Source organism: Schistocerca piceifrons, chromosome 1 (assembly GCF_021461385.2).
Source record: "Schistocerca piceifrons isolate TAMUIC-IGC-003096 chromosome 1, iqSchPice1.1, whole genome shotgun sequence".
Lineage (NCBI taxonomy): Eukaryota > Metazoa > Arthropoda > Insecta > Orthoptera > Acrididae > Schistocerca > Schistocerca piceifrons.
The window spans coordinates 1,007,404,762-1,007,425,904 of record NC_060138.1 but is presented as its reverse complement, the minus strand read 5'-3'; the positions used below and the strand labels follow the sequence as shown (position 1 = coordinate 1,007,425,904).

General features: G+C 41.4%; 1 protein-coding gene across 1 annotated transcript in view; it reads right to left on the bottom strand.

The window, feature by feature from the left end:
• The window catches only part of LOC124777148 (esterase B1-like), a 125,372-nt gene extending 105,503 nt beyond the window's left edge, over positions 1-19,869 (bottom strand). Inside the window, exon 1 of the mRNA XM_047252451.1 lies at positions 19,774-19,869. Within this exon, the coding sequence (XP_047108407.1) occupies positions 19,774-19,869 (96 nt within the window). The remainder of the gene's footprint in view (positions 1-19,773) is intronic.
• Positions 19,870-21,143: the final 1,274 nt, after the last annotated feature.

The following is a 21,143-nucleotide window of genomic DNA, read 5'->3' as shown; positions in this document are numbered from 1 at the left end:
GGAGGGCCTAACACACGTCTGCGCACTCGGGAGGAGCTCACAAAACTTCATTGAGCTCTTCTCACTCTTCCTGCAGCCCGGACCTCGCACTCTCCGGCTTCCATCTGTTTAGTCCAATGAAGTACACACTCGGCGGGGAGAAGTATGTGGATGATGGGGAGGTTATAGATGATGGTGGGGTGGTAATTGAAGCAGCAAGGCGTTGGCCCCAACGTCAACCAGCTTAGAGTGGTACCATGAGGGTATAAATGCCTTGCCAGTAAGGTGGTGTATAGCCGTCGCACTGAAAGCAGATGATGTTGAAAAATGGGGTTTTGCACCCAACAGAGTGAGAAATAATGTGATGTACTGGAATCCTAAAAAAAACTAGTTTCAGAAAGAAACGTTACACCAGTTAATGAACGTCCCTCATAACCTGTCTCGCGCGCTGCACATCGCTGAGACGGTGTCCTACGTGAGCGAACAGTTGCGAACGTGGCGCGACGCTGCGACTTCGCGAAGATATCAAACTTTCTTGATCAGTGTTGTTCAAGAATGTTGTTCACATCTACATCCATACTCTTCAATCTATTGTGAAGTGCATGACAGAGGGTACGTTCCATTGTACCATTTATTAGGGATTTTGCGTTCCACTCTCGTATTTCGTGCAGGGTAGCTTTATCTGCTGACTTCCAATATCATGCAAGCATATACAAGCCAATCGGAGGGGGTGCTAAGTTCATACGCAACTATTTTTAACTGTTATCTGTCCTGGTAATGGAAGTTAATCAGTAGTATATTCGGTATTTTGACAACCATGTGGTGAATCTAGCATCGTTACATCACAACTGAAGTAGCACGTTAAAACCAATTACGACTCGACAAACTACAATCAGTCTTTGATCAAAGGGGATGCTTATGCAGTATCTGTATTGTTCTAAAGGGCGTGGGAATTCTGAATACGATAACAGGCAATTATACCTAATATGTGGCATCCGTACCTCCGCCTGAAGACCGTTTCACTAGCGATGTTGTGGAGAGCAGTTGGCCAGCTGATATCATTACATACAGTTATAAAGTATTTTGAATATTACAAATAAACAAAAGATGTTGATGCAAAATGAAATAATTAAAATACGTAGTCATTTAGCGATTACCTCTTGTGACATAACAACAAACAGATTTTGATTAAAGCCGAGTAGCGCACATAGGATATCGTAAATATTAAATTAACGTGTGCAATGCCACATTTTGCTTCTTTGACGAGATACTGGTAGGAATCTAGGAGTAGTAGGGTACTGAGAGTAAACAAAATAATTTTGAAAAATTATTTATTTACCACAGAGGCCTATCTTTCAAGTATCAAAACAAGTAAAATAGGTTGGCCAGAACGTTCAAACTTTTGATTAAAGGAATCGGCATATTGGAAACAGATCTTTAGATTCTGATAAATATAAAATAATTTGAGAACGATTTTAGCAATTGTACCTGTAGTAAACATCAACGGATAGCTGATATTTGAAGTGCTTGAATCAGACTGTAAAACTATAAATGAAAAATAATTTGCAAAGACAACAAATTGCACATGTCTGTGAAACAGACGAAACAGTACGTTCAAAACTTGCCAAAGCAAATGAGTGAAATTCTTAAACGTTTTTAAAAGAGGACATTCTGTACACGTTTGTGAAGCAAGGTAGAATGTTTTGTGTAGAACACTAAAACAAACGTGTAATACAGTCAAACGTTTAAAAAGAAAACAAACATACACGTCTCTGAAGCAGACGGAACAGAATGTTGGTTAAAATATTTTAAAGCAAACTAAGTTGCACTTGCCCGTGAAGCGGGCGGATCAAAGAACTGTAATTATTAACAAGAGCTTTATTTTCAGTAATCCAGGCGGTTGTTCGATTGAGAACAGATTCTAGAACTACAGAACACGATTTAGATTTACATCGCACGCAAATGACAAACACTGCACGGGCCCTTTAGACACAACAGTGACATGCGAACATGCAACAGAAGCTTTTTTCCACATTTACTAATCCAGAACTTAAATTCAGTGAAGATGATTTTTAAATTACAAAATACATGCACTAATGGCCCAAATTTCAGTGAAACAAAATTCTGACTTGCTGTAAATAGAAGAGACTGCTACACTAGATTAAAAACTTGCGAATTACGAAAAGGCCCTACTGCCTGCTTTCGTGAATAAAATACAGAACCAGTACGTTTTACAAAATATACACTCAGAAAGGAAATCAGATAGCATGTAAAAGATTGCAAAGGCCTCCTCCTAAACGAGACGGAAATAGAGCATAAGTGATAAAATTGAGAACAAGTGCTTAACTTCAGGAATACAAAGTACTTAAATTTACAAATGCAACCGACAGTGAGTTTTGTTTTCAGTCAGTTGCAGCAGACACACAGGCTAAGATCAGAGAGAGTACTTGTTGCCCACATTATATTTTACTGTACAGAAGCTGGTTGTGACATTTGGCACCATATTGTATGAATCATTACAGTTAATTGCAAAGTGTGCGGTTTGAGAACGGGCGTGCCAGCCCGAAACCGGTAACCACTGCAGCAGAATTTCGCATCTATGCACATAAAAAAATATCCAGTTTTCTTAACACATTAACGTCCACCAAATATGGAGCTCACCATGGTTCCCGCATTAGGCCGAAGTCAATCATGGACGATGACGGTAGCCACATCCACCAGCCAAGGCCGCAGGGAACTCGCTAAAACGAACTGCACTGTGTGACGTCGTCGCCTCAAAGACAGAGTAAGCCTCAGCTTTTCAGTAGGCAAAGGCATGGTCCACGAAGTAAACACCAGCAGTATAAAGAAAGGAGAAAACCAGCAGGAAACCATGGCACAAGCCACGATTCCTAAATGACTCCATCCAGCCGCCAACTCGTCACTGGCCTCCAGCAGGGGGGGGGGGGGGGGGGGGGCTAAGTAGACGGCCAAGTTACGAGCTTTTCAAGTGCTTAAGTCATCCTCATGTTGCTGCAAAAGGGGCATCATAGGAGACACCCAAGAAGCCATTACTTAGCAACACATCCAAAGCCGTTTAAAGAGTACCAGAATCAGCACTGTGGCGTGTGCATGGTTCAAAATGTACATTTTTCCATTAAACAGAACTATAGTTACTTCCATAATTCGATAGCTAAAAAAAGTTTCGAGTGCTAATCGTATGGCAAAATACGAACCTCTTTACATGTTGACATTTGAAAAAAACTTTCTTCGATACGTTGAACCACTTATGACATATGACATATGTTACTACCACATGATTCATGTTGCACACGGTCAGACCTGGGTCCATTCCCTGTGACCGTCGTGTAGACTTGAGAGCAGGGATGGATACAATTTCGACATGTACATTTCTTACACAGCAATGTATGACTTAAAATGAACCATATGCAAAGTCTAAGCCATATGCCTTTACCTCCGAAAACTCTTAAAATTTCATGTAGTGCATTCCTTAATTTAATCCAGCATAGTAACAATGACGAATAATTGAAAGGAATTCTATCTTCTTCAAGCTAAGAGGCACCCCTAAAATGTAGAAGAATTAAATTTTTTCACAAAATAATTTTCTTAAAATTTGACAATAAGTATTCCATAGCAGCCGGCGCGTCGTGTCAAGTGCTTCGCCGAACGCTGTCACATTGCACATGCAGAACAAAGTAACATCACACCGCTTCACATCGAACTGCTTGGATTTTCACGCGACTGTACGGCTGGTCCCGGCGGTGGTTCGAGTCCTCCCTCGGGCATGAGTGTGTGTGTTTGTCCTTAGGATAATTTAAGTTAAGTAGTGTGTAAGCTTAGGGGCTGATGACCTTAGGTTAAGTCCCATAAGATTTCACACACATTTGAACATTTAATTTTGATTTTCGCGCCGTCCTGCAGCGGGGCGTGTTTGCATTAGATCACTCATATAGGACGAGTTGCGTTTCAGCAAATTTCAACAACACACAGTCTGCCGTAAGTTTTGCACAGCACCATCGACAGCTGAAAATCGACTGGGATGTTGATGCGAGGTATGTTGTTGCTCACAGACTTCCTCCCAAGGCTCTGTTGCAGCAAGAGTGACTTTATATGATCACAGTAGTTCACTTTCTATGGAAATGAAAGATGGCTTCATTAACAGCACCGCACACTGCTGTGCGTTGTGACGCCTCTTACTGATTCTCCTTGCAGAGTAGGAGACTGACAATTCTAAGTACAAACACAAATCGTTTGTTTCCACAAGCAATCCCGTAGCCTGTAGCTAAGCAATTTCTCCGCAACACCCTTTCTTCCAAAAGTGCTAATCTCCCAAAGTATGCAGGAAATCTCTTATGAAGTTTGGAAGGTAGGCGGAGAGGTACTGGCAGAAGTAAAGCTCTGAGGGGAGGAAATCATTTGAGCATTTGTCTGTGAAAGGCAAAAGGTTCTGGGTTTGAACCTAGTCTTGCATGCAGTTTTAATCTGCCAGTCTGTCAAATAGTTTCGTGAATCACATGTCAGATGCTGTAGTCTACAAGTTGGCTTACCTTCATAATTTTCGACGTATCATGTTTTCAGTTACGGTAATTAATGTGAATTTTCTTTATTATATAGAAATCAGTGTACAGAGTTTAAATTTTTAATCCAGTCCTGCATTTATTAATAATATAATCTTATGCCTACGTATAAAATTAGCTGAACAGTAGAAGTACAAATATATTCGAAGTAATTTAGGCAGCACCAACAGTGCAAATGTTTTGAAAGAAAACATACTCTTGCGCCCTCAACAGTGAGTGCTGGTTTCACGTGCTGAAGCGAGGAAAGTCTGCATTTGCAACTACATCTACATACATACTCCACAAACCACAGTACAATGCACCGTGGAGGATACCACGTACCACTACTGCATTTCCTGTTCTGCTCCATTCGCAAATACAGCGAGTGCAAAATGACTTTCTATAAACGTACGTGTCTTAATTTCTCACATCTTATGTCTTTGGTACTTACACGAAATGTACGTCGACGGCAGTAGAATTGATCAGCTGTCGGCCTCAGATGCCGGTTCCCTGAATTTCCTGAGTAGTGTCTTGCGAAAAGAGCGTCGTCTTTCCTCTGGGAATTCCCACTTCAGTTCATGAAGCATTTCCATAATACCAGCATGCTGTTAAAACCTACCGTTAACAAATATAGCAGCATGCTTCTAAACTGATTCGATGTCTACTACAGCTACATCTATACGAATGCTCTGCAATCCACAATTGTCAGGCAAAAGGTTCATCGAACCACCTTTCAGCTATTTCTCTACTGTTCCACTCTCGAACAGCGGGCGGGAAAAACGCACACTTAAATCTTCGCGTGCGAGCTTTGATTCTCTTATTTTATTGTGCATTTCAAATTCTAAAGGTGGCAGAGGTAAAATACAGGGATCGAAAGGCTATTTACAATTTGTACAGAAACCAGATGGCAGTTATAAGAGTCGAGGGCCATGAAAGGGAAGCAGTGGTTTGGAATGGAGTGAAACAGGGTTGTAGCCTCCCCCCGATGTTATTCAGTCTGTATCTTGAGCAAGCAGTAAAGGAAACAAAAGAAAAATTCGGAGTACGTATTAAAATCCATGGAGAAGAAATAAAAACTTTGAGGTTCGCCGATGACATTGTAATTCTGTCAGAGACAGCAAAGGACTTGGAAGAACAGTTTAACGGAAGGGACAGTGTCTTGAGAGGAGGATATAAGATGAACATCAACAACAACAAAACGGGGATAATGGAATGTAGTCGAATTAAGTCGGGTGATGCTGAGGGAATTAGATTAGGAAATGAGACGCTTAAAGTAGTAAAGGAGTTTTGCTATTTGGGGAGCAAAGTAACTGATGATGGTCGAAGTAGAGAGGATATAAAATGCAAGCGTTTCTGAAGAAGAGAAATTTGTTAACATAGACTATAGATTTAAGTGTCAGGAAGTCGTTTCTGAAATTATTTGTACGAAAGTGAAACATGGACGATAAATAGTTTGGACAGGAAGAGGATAGAAGTTCTCTAAATGTGGTGCTACAGAAGAATGCTGAAGATTAGATGGGTAGATCACATAACTAATGAGGAGGTATTGAATAGAATTGGGGAGGAGTTTGTGGCACAACATGACTAGAAGAAGAGATCGGTTGGTAGTACACGTTCTGAGGCATCAAGGGATCACCAATTTAGTATTGGAGGGCAGCGTGGAGGGTAAAAATAGTAAGGGAGACTAAGAGATGAATACACTAAGCAGATTCAGAAGGATGTAGGTTGCAGTAAGTATTGGGAGATGAAGAAGCTTGCACAGGATAGAGTAGCATGGAGAGCTGCATCAAACCAGTCTCAGGACTGAAGACCACGACAACAACAACATTTTATTGTGATGATCATTTCTTCCTATGTAGGTGGACGCCGGCGAAATACGTTTATACTCTGAGGAGAAAGTTCCTGATTGAAATTTCGTTCAGAACATCCCGTTGCAACGAAAGACGCCTTTGTTTAATGATTGCCACTCCATATTCGTGGCGCTGTCTTCCTTATTTTGGGGTGATACAAAACGAGCTGCCCTTCTCCGAACTTTTTCTATGTCCTCCGTCAATCCTATCTGGTCCGGATCCCACACCGCAGACCAATACTCCAGAAGAGCGCGGACAAGCATACTGTAAACAGTCTCCTTTATCTTTTAACCCGAATAGATAGGGATCCCAAACATTCAGTAAGTCCTCAATAATAGGTCTCACCAACACTTGGTACGCCATCTCCTTTATAGATGAGCTGCATTTTCTCAAAATTCTCCCCATAAAACGAAATCGAGCATATGCTTTTCCTACCAACACCCAGAAGTGCTCTTTCCATTTCACATCGGTTTGCAACACTACGGCTGTGTATTTAATAGATGTGACTCTCTCAAGTAGGACACTGCCACTGCTGTATTCGAACGTTACAGGATTGTTTCCCTACTCACATTTTTCTACATTTAGAGCTAGCTGCCATTCATCACACCAACTCGACATTCTGTCTAGGTCACCTTGTCTCCTCCTATAATCACTCAACGACGTCACATCCCCGTACATCACAATGTCATCAGCAAACAGCCGGAAACTGCTATTCACCCTGTCCGTCAGATCATTTACGTATATACAGAATAACAGCTGTCCCACCACACTTCCTGGGGCACTCATGACGACACCCTTGTTCTAATGAGCACTGGTCGTCGAGGAAACATGCTGGATTCTGCTACTTAAAAAGTCTTCGAGCCACAGACTTGTTTGGGAACCTGATATGTATGCTCGGACAATCGTCAACAGTCTCTAGAGGGGCACCGTATCAAACACTTTCAGGCAGTCTAGGAATATGGAATCTGACTTTTGCCTTCCATCCATGGTTTGTAGGACGTCATGCGAGAAAAGAGCAAGCTGAGTTTCGCACGATGGAAGCTTTTTAACTCCTCAGTGATCTGTGGACAGAAGCTTTTCTGGTTATTAAAAGCACAAATTATACATGACTTGTGTATGTGTATTAAAATCAAATTCAAATGGCTCTGAGCACTATGGGACTCAACATCTTAGGTCATAAGTCCCTTAGAACTTAGAACTACTTAAACCTAACTAACCTAAGGACATCACACACACCTATGCCAGAGGCAGGATTCGAACCTGCGACCGTAGCAGTCCCGCGGTTCCTGACTGCAGCGCCAGAACCGCTAGACCACCGCGGCCGGCATCAAGTAGTTTGTTTCTTATCATACTGAATGATGGAAAAACACAGAAAATACACAGCTGCCGTGCAGAACACGTAATTTTAGCTGTATTAGGTACAGTTATATAAGTACTAGAGAAATAAGAACTGAGGAACTGATTGGAGTACCCGTAACAGTTCAAAATGGTTCAAATGGCTCTGAGCACTGTGGGACTTAACTCCTGAGGTCATCAGTCCCCTAGAACTTAGAACTACTTAAGCCTAACTAACCTAAAGACATCACACGCATCCATATCCGAAGAAGGATTCGACCCTGCGACCGTAGCGGTCGCGCGGTTCCAGACTGCAGCGCCTAGAACCGCTCGGCCACCCTGGCCGGCCCGTAACAGTCATACCAACTCAGTTCGACTCGATTCTGATTCAGGTAAGAGCCGTAGTTGCTGCCAAAATAAAACTTTTATTTGCTGTCCTTCCTGGAGTTGTAATTTCAATAGCTAGCTGTGTGTATGAAACAGTGTATATGAAACATCAAATATTAACTGCGCTATTGTGTTTTTCGAATCACTGTTTGCCCCCACAGAAGTACGCAGGGTTTTCTTTATAACAGTGACAAAGGAAATTGTTTGAGAAAGGCTTCACTCAAATTGCATGAGTGGAAAGTTATTAGAATAGAATATTGTGTGTCTATTGAATCTCTCGACGTCCTTCCATGCCCCTCTCTCGGTTTACCACGGGATTACAATGCGGTCTGTGTCTGCTGCGAAATTCCTTCTCGAATGATACTGTTATAAAATAGCATAGTTTTGTTTACGACTACGATAATTTCCTCTTTACATTCAGGGTGGCGACTGTAGATGCATTATTACGAAAGCGAACGTAGCGGAACGAGTTTGAATCTAATTCAATGTTGCTCGTTCGCGCTGCACTCGCTTCTTAATTGGAATTGCAGACGTATTGTTCCCCTGGCGGGTCTACATGAAAAGCCCGGCCAACTGCGCGGTATTTGAGCGCCAGCCGAGTCTGCTCTTCGTACAATCAGAGACTGTTGTCTTTGTTCTTAACGGAATATACCTGCATATCACATAGACGCTTCCGCCAATTCCTTCAGCAATCATGTTTGAGAATTTGCTTAAAGAAATTAACTGCTAGAAAGACTGAACATTTAACAAGGCACGACGGAGGCAAGCCGTAAAAGATGTAGTCTGTGAGCCTTCTCCATTTGAGTTTCTAAAACTCGTTCAGTGTAGAAAACAACGAAAGGAATGCATTTTTACAAATTCTCTGGAGTCTGAAGGTTTTAACTAGCAACAAAATCATATCAGTTTGTAAGTAAAACGTAGGTATTTTCCACTAGCGTTAAGAAATTGGTGTGTTATACTCATCACTTTCTTGAAGGTTACAGTTTCGAAATTATCGATTTCAGCAGTTACTATGAAAAAGTAAATGCGGAAACAAAAGAGTTTGTTTAAGATTGGAATAACAATAGATAGAAACGGTAATATCTCGAAGTACATCTTCAACATGCTTTACTTAAAGCGAACTATCATAAACTTCCTGAATTGTTAATGTATCAAAACTATGTTTCCATTAAATACTAATTTACTCAATATGATTAACGTTTGTATGGATGGATTAATAGACCCAAACAAGTACTGTAATGGCATGGTATATTGTTATCATCAGTGTGGGGATGTTTGAATACGTAAATGGACTTATGTCACACTGGCCAGTATTCTCAAAGAAGAGATTCACAACGAAGTTTTTATGCTGATTTATTAACTTCAGATAGAATCATTATACTACTATTTTATAGATTTGTTTGTCTGAGCCGGCCTGTGTGGCCGAGCGGTTCTAGGCACTTCAGTCTGGAACCGCGCGACTGCTACGGCCGCAGGTTCGAATCCTGCAATCCTGCCTCAGGCATGGATGTGTGTGATGTCCTTAGGTGAGTTAGGTTTAAGTAGTTCTAAGTTCTAGAGGACTGATGAACTCAGCTGTTAGGTCCCATAACGCTCAGAGCCATTTGAACCATTTTGTTAGTCTGAAGACAAGGAGAACAGTGAATATAATTCACTTAATGTGGATACATGTTTACCGTCTTGGGAAACCTAGTGAGGTGGCACTGAGACAAGACACTCGACTCGTCTTCGGGAGGGCACCTGTTCCAATCAGCAGGCTTCCATTGGTTTCCCTATGAGGGCTTTCAGAAAAAAAATTTGAATTGGTGGTGTTGGTGGCCCTCAACTACGTACCCTCCGACTCAGAGCCGCAATCTTAAAAGTAGCCGCATTACAGGCCAAATACTCCTGAGTCTACAGTATACGATAAGAATACACACATGAATCGAATGGTGGAAGGTTTCTATCACTCGGCAGTTGCGAATTATGAATGTAACATATAAATTTTAATAATGAAAGATTGCAGCTGAGTAAAATCTGCAGGTACTATCTTAACGACTTTGAAAGATGAGTACAATAGTAGAAGTACTTTTGAGAATGAGGTATATTTCTGCAAAACACTTATTGCTGTCGATGGTCCAGCAATTAAATAAAATATAAGTTGAATAATAGAGAAACAATAGATTCCTACTGCATGTAATTAGTTATGAACGACAACATAGCTCGCGAGACATTCACTTGTAAACGCATACTACATCACCACTGTAAAAACCTCGGAAATCTCACAAGTTCTCAAGTCCGCACGCCGAAGTATTTCTATCTCTCGCGACCACACGCAAACCGCTCCACACTCCCCGTCTCTCTAGCGACCGTGCGTCCCTCGCGCCGTACTGTCCCAGACTCCCGTGTCCTGTGCCATACTGTCCAGAACTTCCACTTCCATCGAGTCTCCCCATTCACGAGCGCTGTGATTGGCTAGAGCAGCCGGCCGGAGTGGCCGAGCGGTTCTAGGCGCTTCAGTCTAGAACCGCGTGACCGCTACAGTCGCAGGTTCGAATCCTGCCTCGGTCATGGACGTGTGTGATGTCCTTAGGTTAGTTAGGTTTAAGTGGTTCTAAGTTCTAGGGGACTGATGACCTCAGCTGTTAAGTCTCACAAGTGCTCAGAACCACTGTCTTCAAGCCAACGCACACCTACAAACATAAAACACTTTCGAAATACTGGATTTACAATTAAATATCTTGAAATTAAATAAATATTCCTACGGCTGGGCCATAAACACGCTCTAACACACATTATAAAATACATAAACAAATTAAATAAACATATATCAAAGGCCTTGTAAATAACTAGCAGCAGGAAAAGGCAGTTTTCTTTACAAAACAAGTATTTACATGCTTGCTGCGGAGGACGGCCACACAGACAAACTTGTTATATATCAAAGGAATAGCAAGCAAAAGTAGGCCAGTAGCCTAATGTCTCCGTGCTTTCTAAAACACAGTAAATATTTAACCAATTTCGTCATGAATATGATATATTGGATATAAACAAAGACATAGACGAATAAGTATATTTATAAGTGTCCTGCTACCGTTTTTTCGTGTAACTGTGGAGTACTTACGGCCTGACGCGGTCGATAGTAATTGGCCATTTTGACCTCCAATAACTCATGTGCTATTGAAGTTAATGCCTGTAATTCACACAAATTTAGGTTAAAACTAATAGCTTTCTAAAGACATGTCTGTCGACGAAATCGGATGAAGGGTTTATATTTTGGAAATTCGTTGCTGGGTGTTACTTGTATAATTTACAGTCAGATACTAAACTTTAAACTAATAAAGATATTGAAACTCTGATTACACCATCAGAATCGTCGTGTAAATAATGGTAATGTACATGTTTCTTTTTGAGGTATCATCATTCATCTGGCTACTATTAATTTCTATACAAACTGTGAAATGTCTGCCATTAAGGTTCCACAAAGTCTGCCATCTTTGGCCCTCCCAGCATGTCTCCTTCATCGACACAGCGTCACCATGGAATTCCCAGCCACGCGGCCGATGGACCACGTGGTCCGGCCGTGGTGCAGCCGCCGGCGAACCACGACGCGCCGAGAGGCCCCAGCGCAGCCACGCCGACACCGAACTTAGAATATTTCCAGAGTGCCACAGATCACACTTTATCTCACACCTACACCGCCCAAAGGGGACATTAATGAAAAACACAAACTATTTAAATTACGCACCAAATCCGCAATTTTGGAGATACAGTAATTAAATTTTGTACCATGCTTAACATGAACTCCATTTACTGTTGAGTTCATTGGATTGTACACTGAAGCGCCAAATAAAATGGTATAGGAATGCGTATTCAAATACAGTGATATGTAAACTGCGGTCGGCATTGCCTGTATGAGACAATAAGTGTCTGGCGCTGTTGTTAGCTCGGTTACTGCTGCTACAGTAACAGGTTATCAAGATTTAAATGAGTTTCAAAGTGGTACTAGGGTCGGCGCACCACACAGCATCTCCCGTACGATGATTTCACGAGTGTATCGTGAATATCAGGAATCTGGTAAGACATCATATCTTCAACATCGTTGTGGCCGGAAAAAGATCCTGCAAGTACGGGACCAACGACGATTGAAGAGAATCGTTCAGCGTGACAGAACTGCAACCCTTCCGCGAATTGCTGCTGATTTCAACGCTGGGCCATCAACAAGTGTCAGCGTGCGAACCATTCAACGGATCATTGTCGAAAGTGACTATGGCGCCGAAGGCCCACTCGTGTACCCTTGATGATTGCGCGACACAAAGCTTTACGCCTCGCCTGGGCCCGTCAACAACAATATTGGGCTGTTTTACCAATTTCTTTCGTTCTTCAATGTATATATATGACTTTTCTATGGAATTTAAAAACTTTATTTTAAAAAAATAATATATGTACCTTTATCTCAGAAATTGTTAAAGAGATTTCTAAAAAATTTTCTCTGTTTAATCTCTTTGCATACAGCAAGCTTCTCTTAAGAGATTTTTTGAATGTATCGAGTAGGAAAATATTAATAATTTTTAATTGTAATTCTGTACGTATACTGCAAAATTAATGTGACAAAATCAAACTTTTTGCCGCATACCTCAGCTTACACTCACAATTTCAAAATTTTCTCTTTAGACAACATTTATTAGGTATATAGAAATAAGTGCACAAAATTTCATAATTCTAGCAGTTATAAATTCTGAGAAAAAGTTACATAAGCTTTAAAAAGATAATTTTCAGGAAATGCAATTTAAAGTTCAATCAAACGTTTTTTTAATGTCGCTTCTTCAGACGACCCCAGATTTGTACTCATGTCCTCTTTTCTTTCAAGGCTTCTCTTCTGATTTCTTGTTTTCCGCCTTCTCTTCTTTACCAGATCATCAACTGACTTTCCAGATGCAGAGAGGCGCTGTAAATCTATTTTTCTCGAGATGTCTTGAATAAAATTTCCTGTCTTAAAGCCCGTTCTCTCTAAAGCCTTCATTCTCCCTACGTTCCCATAATTAGATATAAGAACTGAATCATAAGTTACTATTCTGACAACTATATCGAGTGAAAATGTGCTTTTAGGGCGTTGTTCTCATAGGAGAGAATTTAGAGACTCTTTTGGGTTCTGAGTTTCGCCATAAACACACTGTTTTAATAGTTCAGGATGGCCAGAAACCTGTCAGTGAGCTTTAGCATCGAGGATACAATTTGGAATCCTCTCCTTGTGGATGTAGGGGCTATTATCCCTCTGAACCGTGGATATTGGAGTGCTGATTCAAAAAAGTGGACGTGGTAGCAAGGTCGCGTCACACATTTAATTTCTTTTCAGGCACTTCGGATGCGGTTTCATCATTGTAACTTTGGAAACTTATTGTCCATGAGTTCTACAAATAAATAAAAACTAAAACTGAAAGTTGATATTTTCGGTTGTCCAAGGTCCAACAGCGGCCTGCGGCAGCAACTGGACAGTCCGCAGCAACAGTGGCTGCCTGGTCGCGCATGCGCAATTTGAGTTTGGGCTGCAACGTGCGCCTGGTGCGGCTGCAGCCGCATCACTGCATCAGCTGCGACGGAAGTTCTACGACGGAGACCTTCTAGGTCAGAGATCGGTAACAGGCGGAGGTCGAACCTCGGACCGCCAAATATTCTTAAATACAGTCCGACGTCCAACTAAGAATCCCGGCGCCTCGTTCGCACTAGGCTAGTAATTTAGTCGAGTACTGAGTAATTTAGTAACTAAAAAACAAAAATTTTGTCTAGTAGATTAGCAAATCATTTAGTCGAGTCGATCCATTTTATTCTATTTTCTCGGCGAGTAGCGCCTCCCACCACGCGTCACTGCTTACTCGTTCATTTGTTAAACAAGTCCGAAACTGTCGTTTTAGTCAAAGAGAGTACAGTGGGCGGTCGGTCTTCGTTTCGTCAGTCATACACAGGCCGAAGAGCAATTATTCATTTGTTTTACAATTTCTCGTGTGAAAAACCTTTTGGGTACATACATACCTACATTAATAATGGGTCCTAAAAGGCGAAAAGTATGTTGTTGGTGTTAGGACAGCAACCAGCCACAAATTTACTTTGAGTTCCTTTATTCAAAGGAAACCGTTACCGGTTTCGAATCGTTGCGATTCATCATCAGACGGTTTACACCCTTTCTTTCTGACATTTGGTGTGTTTTTATAGATTAATTGTCCTAAAATATAAATAAAACATAATTACAAACACGCCACACACAGATGGTTGCGTTGCAGATTTTCGTTGCATGTGACTTACGTGAAACGTCGGTTTCGAGTGATTGTTTCCATAACGTTCATCCAATCGATGTAAATACGTTCCCACTGCATCCTCGTTGTTGCACACGTAATAGTTCTCACTGTACACTTTAAATTTGTCGCTGAGATCATTCCAACCACGCACCACATGTTTTGGTACATACAAAGAGCTTACAAACATATGGGTGTCACAGATGCTATGATATAGCGTAACATTTGACGATGATGTCCTATATTTGGAAAGGATCATACATTCTTTTACAAAACTGTAATGCCTTTTACATTAGTACAGAGAGATTTTTTTATATAAATCTGTTATTGCTAATTTAATTATAAATTTTTTTATATATACTTAGAACTGTATAAGTAAAATAGTATATTATTTTATTACATTTGGCAGCATGAGAATTATAGTAACATATAAATTTTCTACTTGATCTGCAGATAGGTGTATTAATATTATTTGCTTTGGAGGCTGGAAAGTAATTTTTGGAAATTTTTCAGGAAAGGGGTGTTAGCCAACTCTGTTTGTTCGTTAAGGATATAGTCTGGGGTGCTGTTTTTGTGTGTGTGTATTTCTAATTCTTCTAATATATTCATAGTGGCTCCTTTTTCTGTTAGATGTAAAATCTTCAAGTTGTCCTCAATGTTTCCCACTGAATGGTTTTCTTCAGCAATATGGGCTGCAAATGCTGATTTGTTCAAGTTATCAAGTCTTAGAGCATCAATATGTTCTAATGTCCTGTAGAGATTCGGAATGAAAATACTAGAGTTGCCAAGAACCTGTGTGGCGCCTCTTTATAAACCACTTAATATTTTAAGAAAGAGTTCCGTTTTTTAAAGTAAATCTACGTGTGTATCGTGAAAATTAATGTAGCCTGAAGAGATATGATTTTTACAGGGTGCTCTAAAAATCCCCTTACAAACTTCTAGAACCTATAGCGGGGACTGGGTAGTCAATATTTTGAATTGGAACCAATGTCCGGATACGTACCATTTCCGTGCTACAGCCGTTTGTAAACATGTTTGCTAGGTAGGTATGCAGCGAGGTAGTCATGGTGGCGGGTGCTTACGTCGGATCGGCTGGTGTCATTTGACGCCTAACCTACCTTTCTGACCTGGTTCGAGCCTCATTCACGTTCCGTGAATCTTAGAGCAGCACGACTGAATACTCGTTTGCAGAATACACCGACATGATCCTTCTGTATGCCGATGCTCACAGCAACGGAAGAACTGCTCGTCGCGGTTATCAACATCGTTCTCCACAACGTCCGATTCCATCGCATACCCTTTTCGCCAAAATTATGCACCGGCTTCAAGAAAGGGTACCTTCACCTTCATCAGGAGTGACGATGACACTCCAAGGAGACGACGCGCACCCGAACTGGAAAAGGCCGTACTGCATCACGTTGAAGAGAACCCGTCAACGACTGCACAACCAATTGTGCGTGCAGATGATGTTGTTCCCAGCACCGTCTGGTATGTTCTGCGTAATCAACAACTACATCAGAATGCTAACTCTCCTCTGAAAATGGCAAAAACGGTTAAAATGTAACTGTGAACAAATGTTTCTGAAAACTGATTAAGTTTCCTTTTCGTTTCTTTTGTTATTAATGAATGGAATTGTAAAACAAGTTATGTACTAAGTCACGCCTAATTAATTTCTTGTAAAACCTATCGCTTTACCAACATCATTTTAAATGGTTGCAGCACGGAAACGGTAATTACCCGCACAGGGGTACCAGTTAAAAATATATCTACTCAGTCCCATCTACAAGTCCTAGAAGCTTTTTAAAGGGAATTTCAGAGTATTCTGTATACAGCTGCATTTTCGTCTAAGAGTAACAACACAGTAAGGATCAGCAGTCCTGGTTTCTTTCATTTTTCATTCTGTGTATAACTAGTTAAGACAATGAATCGTTCACTGCTGCCTTTTTTCTGATCGAGATTACATATGAAAGCATTTATGTATTACTGGATGTAAATTTATTGTTCTAATTGGAACAATAATAATCAAAAGAAACTTATTTAGTCTTCTTTACGTAGTTTCCCGCCCTTTCATTATCCTACAGAATTAAAGTTAAGTGTGGCCACTGTAATTGTTCTAGTGGAAGCCAAAGTGGATTTAGTGTTAAATTATTTATACTTTAATAGCAATTTCGTGTGTCTGCTGTTTACCAGAACCTGTACTTAGTTTTCTTGCTTTGAAGTACGATGTTTTTATTTGGTAACGTGGTCTAAATTAATTTTCGATAAAAATATTTTGCAGACACAACCACACAGGCCGAAGCTACTCAGCAACTTTATCACGAGCTGAAAAGCAGTGCGTTTTCAGAAAGAGAAGTATTACATCAATATAAAAGTGAACAAATTTCTTATATGCAGTCTTTGCTAATAATTTATTGCTTAAGTCAGAGATATCATTTAATTCAGGCAATCATTATCTCAGCTGCAACTAATTTATAACTGATTCTCACAAAGTATTACGGCAACCAAATAAAACAACGATTTCGTTACCTTCTTGTTGGAAAAAGTCAAATATCGACAGAGGTCATTTGTTCCTGGAAAAAATGTGATTAAGCAAGTATGCTTTTATTTTTAATGAACTCATAGTGAAGTTTTCAAGAACATATGGAGAAATAATCGGAAAACGGAATCGAAAGGAAGTTTGCGACAGGATCAAATGTCTCAGCGAAACCAAAGAAATGTGTTCTGTATGATAATTTGGCTTCCCGGGCTAGACTTCAACACGAAAGGCAATAAGTAAATTTTACTCCGTTGCTGATATATTTAACGTATTACAACCAGAAATATTTTGTCGCAGATCTGTGTCCACTATTCGACTCTGGTTCGGAAGAAAAGACCGATAGCATTGTTTCAAAAATTGTGACTGATTCCAGAGGCAATACGGAACTTGAATCTATCTCATTTCATCTGGAAGGGGCCTGAAGTAAGAGATGCAAGCTTCATCAAATGTTTCACACAAACGTACAATTTCCATGCAGAAAGGGAAAAGTCCTGACGCCAGAGGCACATATTTACGTAAGAGGAAGAAGGTGATTCCTGAAGCATGTGCTTGCTAGAAAAAGATAGACTGAAAGGGAGAAACCACTTGCAGAATTGAAAATAAAATACGTAGAGCCGCGCGGGATTACACGAGCGGTCTCAAGCGCTGCAATCATGGATTGTGCGGCTGGTCTCGGCGGAGGTTCGAGTCCTCCCTCGGGCATGTGTGTGTGTGTTTGTCGTTAGGATAATTTAGGTTAAGCAGTGTGCAAGCTTAGGGGCTGATGACCTTAGCGGTTAAGTCCCAAAAGATTTCACACACATTTGAACATTTTTTTGAACATTTTTTAAAACACGTAGAGTCAACAGCAAAGGAAGGTGATGTACGATGGGCGTTCAGTTTTTCTCAGCCAATTTTGGTTAAAAATGTGGAATCTGTTGTGAGACGTTGGGGGATATTCCCGTTTCAGCCCGTGTAGTTCCATGAAGTTTCAGTGGGAGACTGCGCTATACACAGCCTTCAAAATGGCTCTGTAAATGAGGTTCGTTGCAAAGAGAGAACTACCATTGAGTTTCTTTTGGCGGAAACAGAGCATCGCAGATATTCACAGGCGCTTGCAGAATGTCTACGGAGACCTGGAAGTGAACAAAAGCACGGTGAATCGTTGGGCGAAGAGTCTATCATCATCTCAATAATATCGTGCAAACCTGTCCGACCTCTTGCATGCCAGCCGGCCCACACAGCTTCAGCAAATAAAAGGAACTGCTTGAGTGCGTTCATCGCCACAAAAATGTAAATGAACTTTCCCTTCTCCATGACAACGCGAGGCCTCACACAAGTCTGCAGGAGAGGAGGTTACAAAACTTCATTGGACTGTTCTTCCTCATACACCCTACAGCCCGGATCTCGCACCTATCGACGTCCATGTGTTTGGTCCAACGCAGAATACTCCGCCAGAAGCTGTACTTGATGATAGGGAGGATATTGATGGAGCGTGATGTTGGCTCAGACGTCGGCCGGTGGAGTGGTAGCATGCAGGCACAGGGGCCCTCCCAGTAAGGTGGCGTACGGCCGTCGCAATGAGAGAAGTTTATTTTCAAAAAAAGGGGTTTTGTCGCCAAAAAATGGGGAATGATAAAGGTCGGATTGTAGCCTATCGCGATTGACGTTTATCGTTTCGCCACATTGCTTCTCGCATTGGTCGAGATCCAGTGGCTGTTAGTAGAATATGGAAGCAGTGGGTTCAGGAGGGTAATACGGAACGCCGTAGTCGAGATGACAGGCATCTTATCCGCATGCCTGTAACGGATCGTGCAGTCACGTCTCGATCCCTGAGTCAAGAGATGGAGACGTTTGCAAGACAACAACCATCTGCACGAACAGTTCGACGACGTTTGCAGCAGCATGGACTATCAGCTCGGAGACCATGGCTGCGGTTACTCTTGACGCTGCATCACAGACAGGGGCGCCTGCGATGGTGTACTCAACGACGAACCTGGGTGCTCCAATGGCAAAACATTTTTACGGATGAATCCAGGTTCTGTTTACAGCATCATAATGGTCGCATCCGTGTTTGGTGACATCGCGGTGAACGCACATTGGAAGCGTATATTCGTCATCGTCATACCGGCGTGTCACCCGGCGTGATGGTATGGGGTGCCATTGGTTACACGTCTCGGTCACCTCTTGTTCGCATTGACGGCAGTTTGAACAGTGGACATTATATTTCAGATGTGTTACGACCCGTGGCTCTACCCTTCATTCGATCCCCTCGAAACCCCACATTTTAGCAGGATAATGCACGACCGCATGTTGCAGGTCCTGTACGGGCCTTTCTGAATACAGAAAATGTTCTACTGCTGCCCTGGCCAGCACATTCTCCAGGTCTCTCACCAAATGAAAACGTCTGGTCAATAGTGGCCGAGCAACTGGCTCGTCACAATACGCCAGGCACTACTTTTGAAGAACTGTGGTATCGTGTTGAAGCAGCATGGACAGCTGCACATGTACACGCCATCCAAGCTCTGTTTGACTCAATGGCCAGGCGTATCAATGACGTTATTACGGCCAGAGGTGGTTGTTCTGGGCACTGATTTCTCAGGATCTATGCACCGAAATTGGGTGAACATGTAATCACATGTCAGTTCTAGTATAATACATTTGTCCAATGAAAACCCGGCTATCATCTGCATTTCTTCTTGGTGTAGCAATTTTAATGGCCAGTAGTGTAGACAGATATTAATTGCGAGTCTTAATGGTAGGAACATCGTTGTTTCCCTTCAAAGTAAAATTAAAGTGTAGTAAAATTTATAAGAAGTCAAATCGAATGCGGCCATGAATCTCTTCATCCCACTGCCGACTGTCGGCCACGGATGAAGCCTCACCTTGTCGAACAGCGGTGGCTGCAGCCTGTTCGCGGTCGCGTCGCTGTATACCTGAGCGACATAACGCGGGCAGACCCAGCTGCAGGTGCAACGCATCATTCAGGCAACCTCCCCGAGGGTTTCTTTGAATCAGGGTTCCGCTCCATGTTCCCGTCGCCAACGGAACGTTAAACCATATTCTTACTTCCTCCGGTTTAGTGAAACTAATAAATTAAATCCACATGCTCGACGGTCTCTCGAAAGTGCAGCCTCTGTTTTGTGGCCAATAATCTAAGCGACTTATCCAGGGATGGATCACCTTTTGTAAGTTTTGGCAGTGTGATTCCCGTATCACACAATAGAGGTTACCTTATATAACTTGATGAACTAGTATCCTGAGGTATAAAGAGCACAGATCGGTTTTCGTTTGCCTTTATAAAGTTTGTGTTCTATATTGTCCACCGCGATTTACCTATGTAATGGTGTTAGGGAGAATGGAGTGGATGCAGGCGTAGATCGTGAAGGTAGCGAAATGCCTTCAAAGTTCGTTGTTATTAACCATAAAGGACTAAGTGCAGCATGCCTGCAGTAAGCATACGGCTTGCGACGGGTGTTACATCTTGCATCCAGGCGTGGCAGGCGCGACACGCCACTGTTAAAAAAGTGCTTCTCGAAGAGGCAGGCTGGTAGTGAGTGATCGGCTGACGGCTGTTGCCGACGAGGGAACATCTACAGGTGAAAATAAACTGTCTGGATGAAACTTTTCGAATATGTAGAGTAGTCAAAACAGTGCAATTCGTATTTATTCGTTTTTGTTTAATCCCAGTTATTTGGTTTAGAGTGACTATTTTCGAAACCATGCAATATAAAAAATACGTTTCATATAAAATTTGAAATGTAATTAACGTTCGAAACTGTATAATCAATTTTTGTAGTAATCTGAAATTTTGCTAAATACCCCGCCACCGCTATTTAATTTTGCAAAATGAAAACTTTGAACGTAAATTGAAAGAAGCTTTCTCGCCACGTCCATCCCTGTATAATAAAGTTAGTTTCTGAAATGTCGTTTTTGGAAAACAAGTTGTACACAACGTTCTGTTGGATTATTTTCGACATACCTAATCAAAATATCCAAACATTCAGTAGTGTTCTAATTATTTGTTTTGGTTATTTTGTTTCATGTTTTAAATTGTTATTTTACGTTTTAAATTCATGCTTCTTTTGTTTTTTGGTTACCGTTTCAAATGTACTTCGTCGATTTGCAATAATAAGTAATTCATTATTACGACACAAAATCATCACAGTAACAATAATCTATACAGAAATGCTAAAAACATAACGTTTTTTATACCATGCACGTAGAACGAAAGAGATTTCTTCACGGACAACAC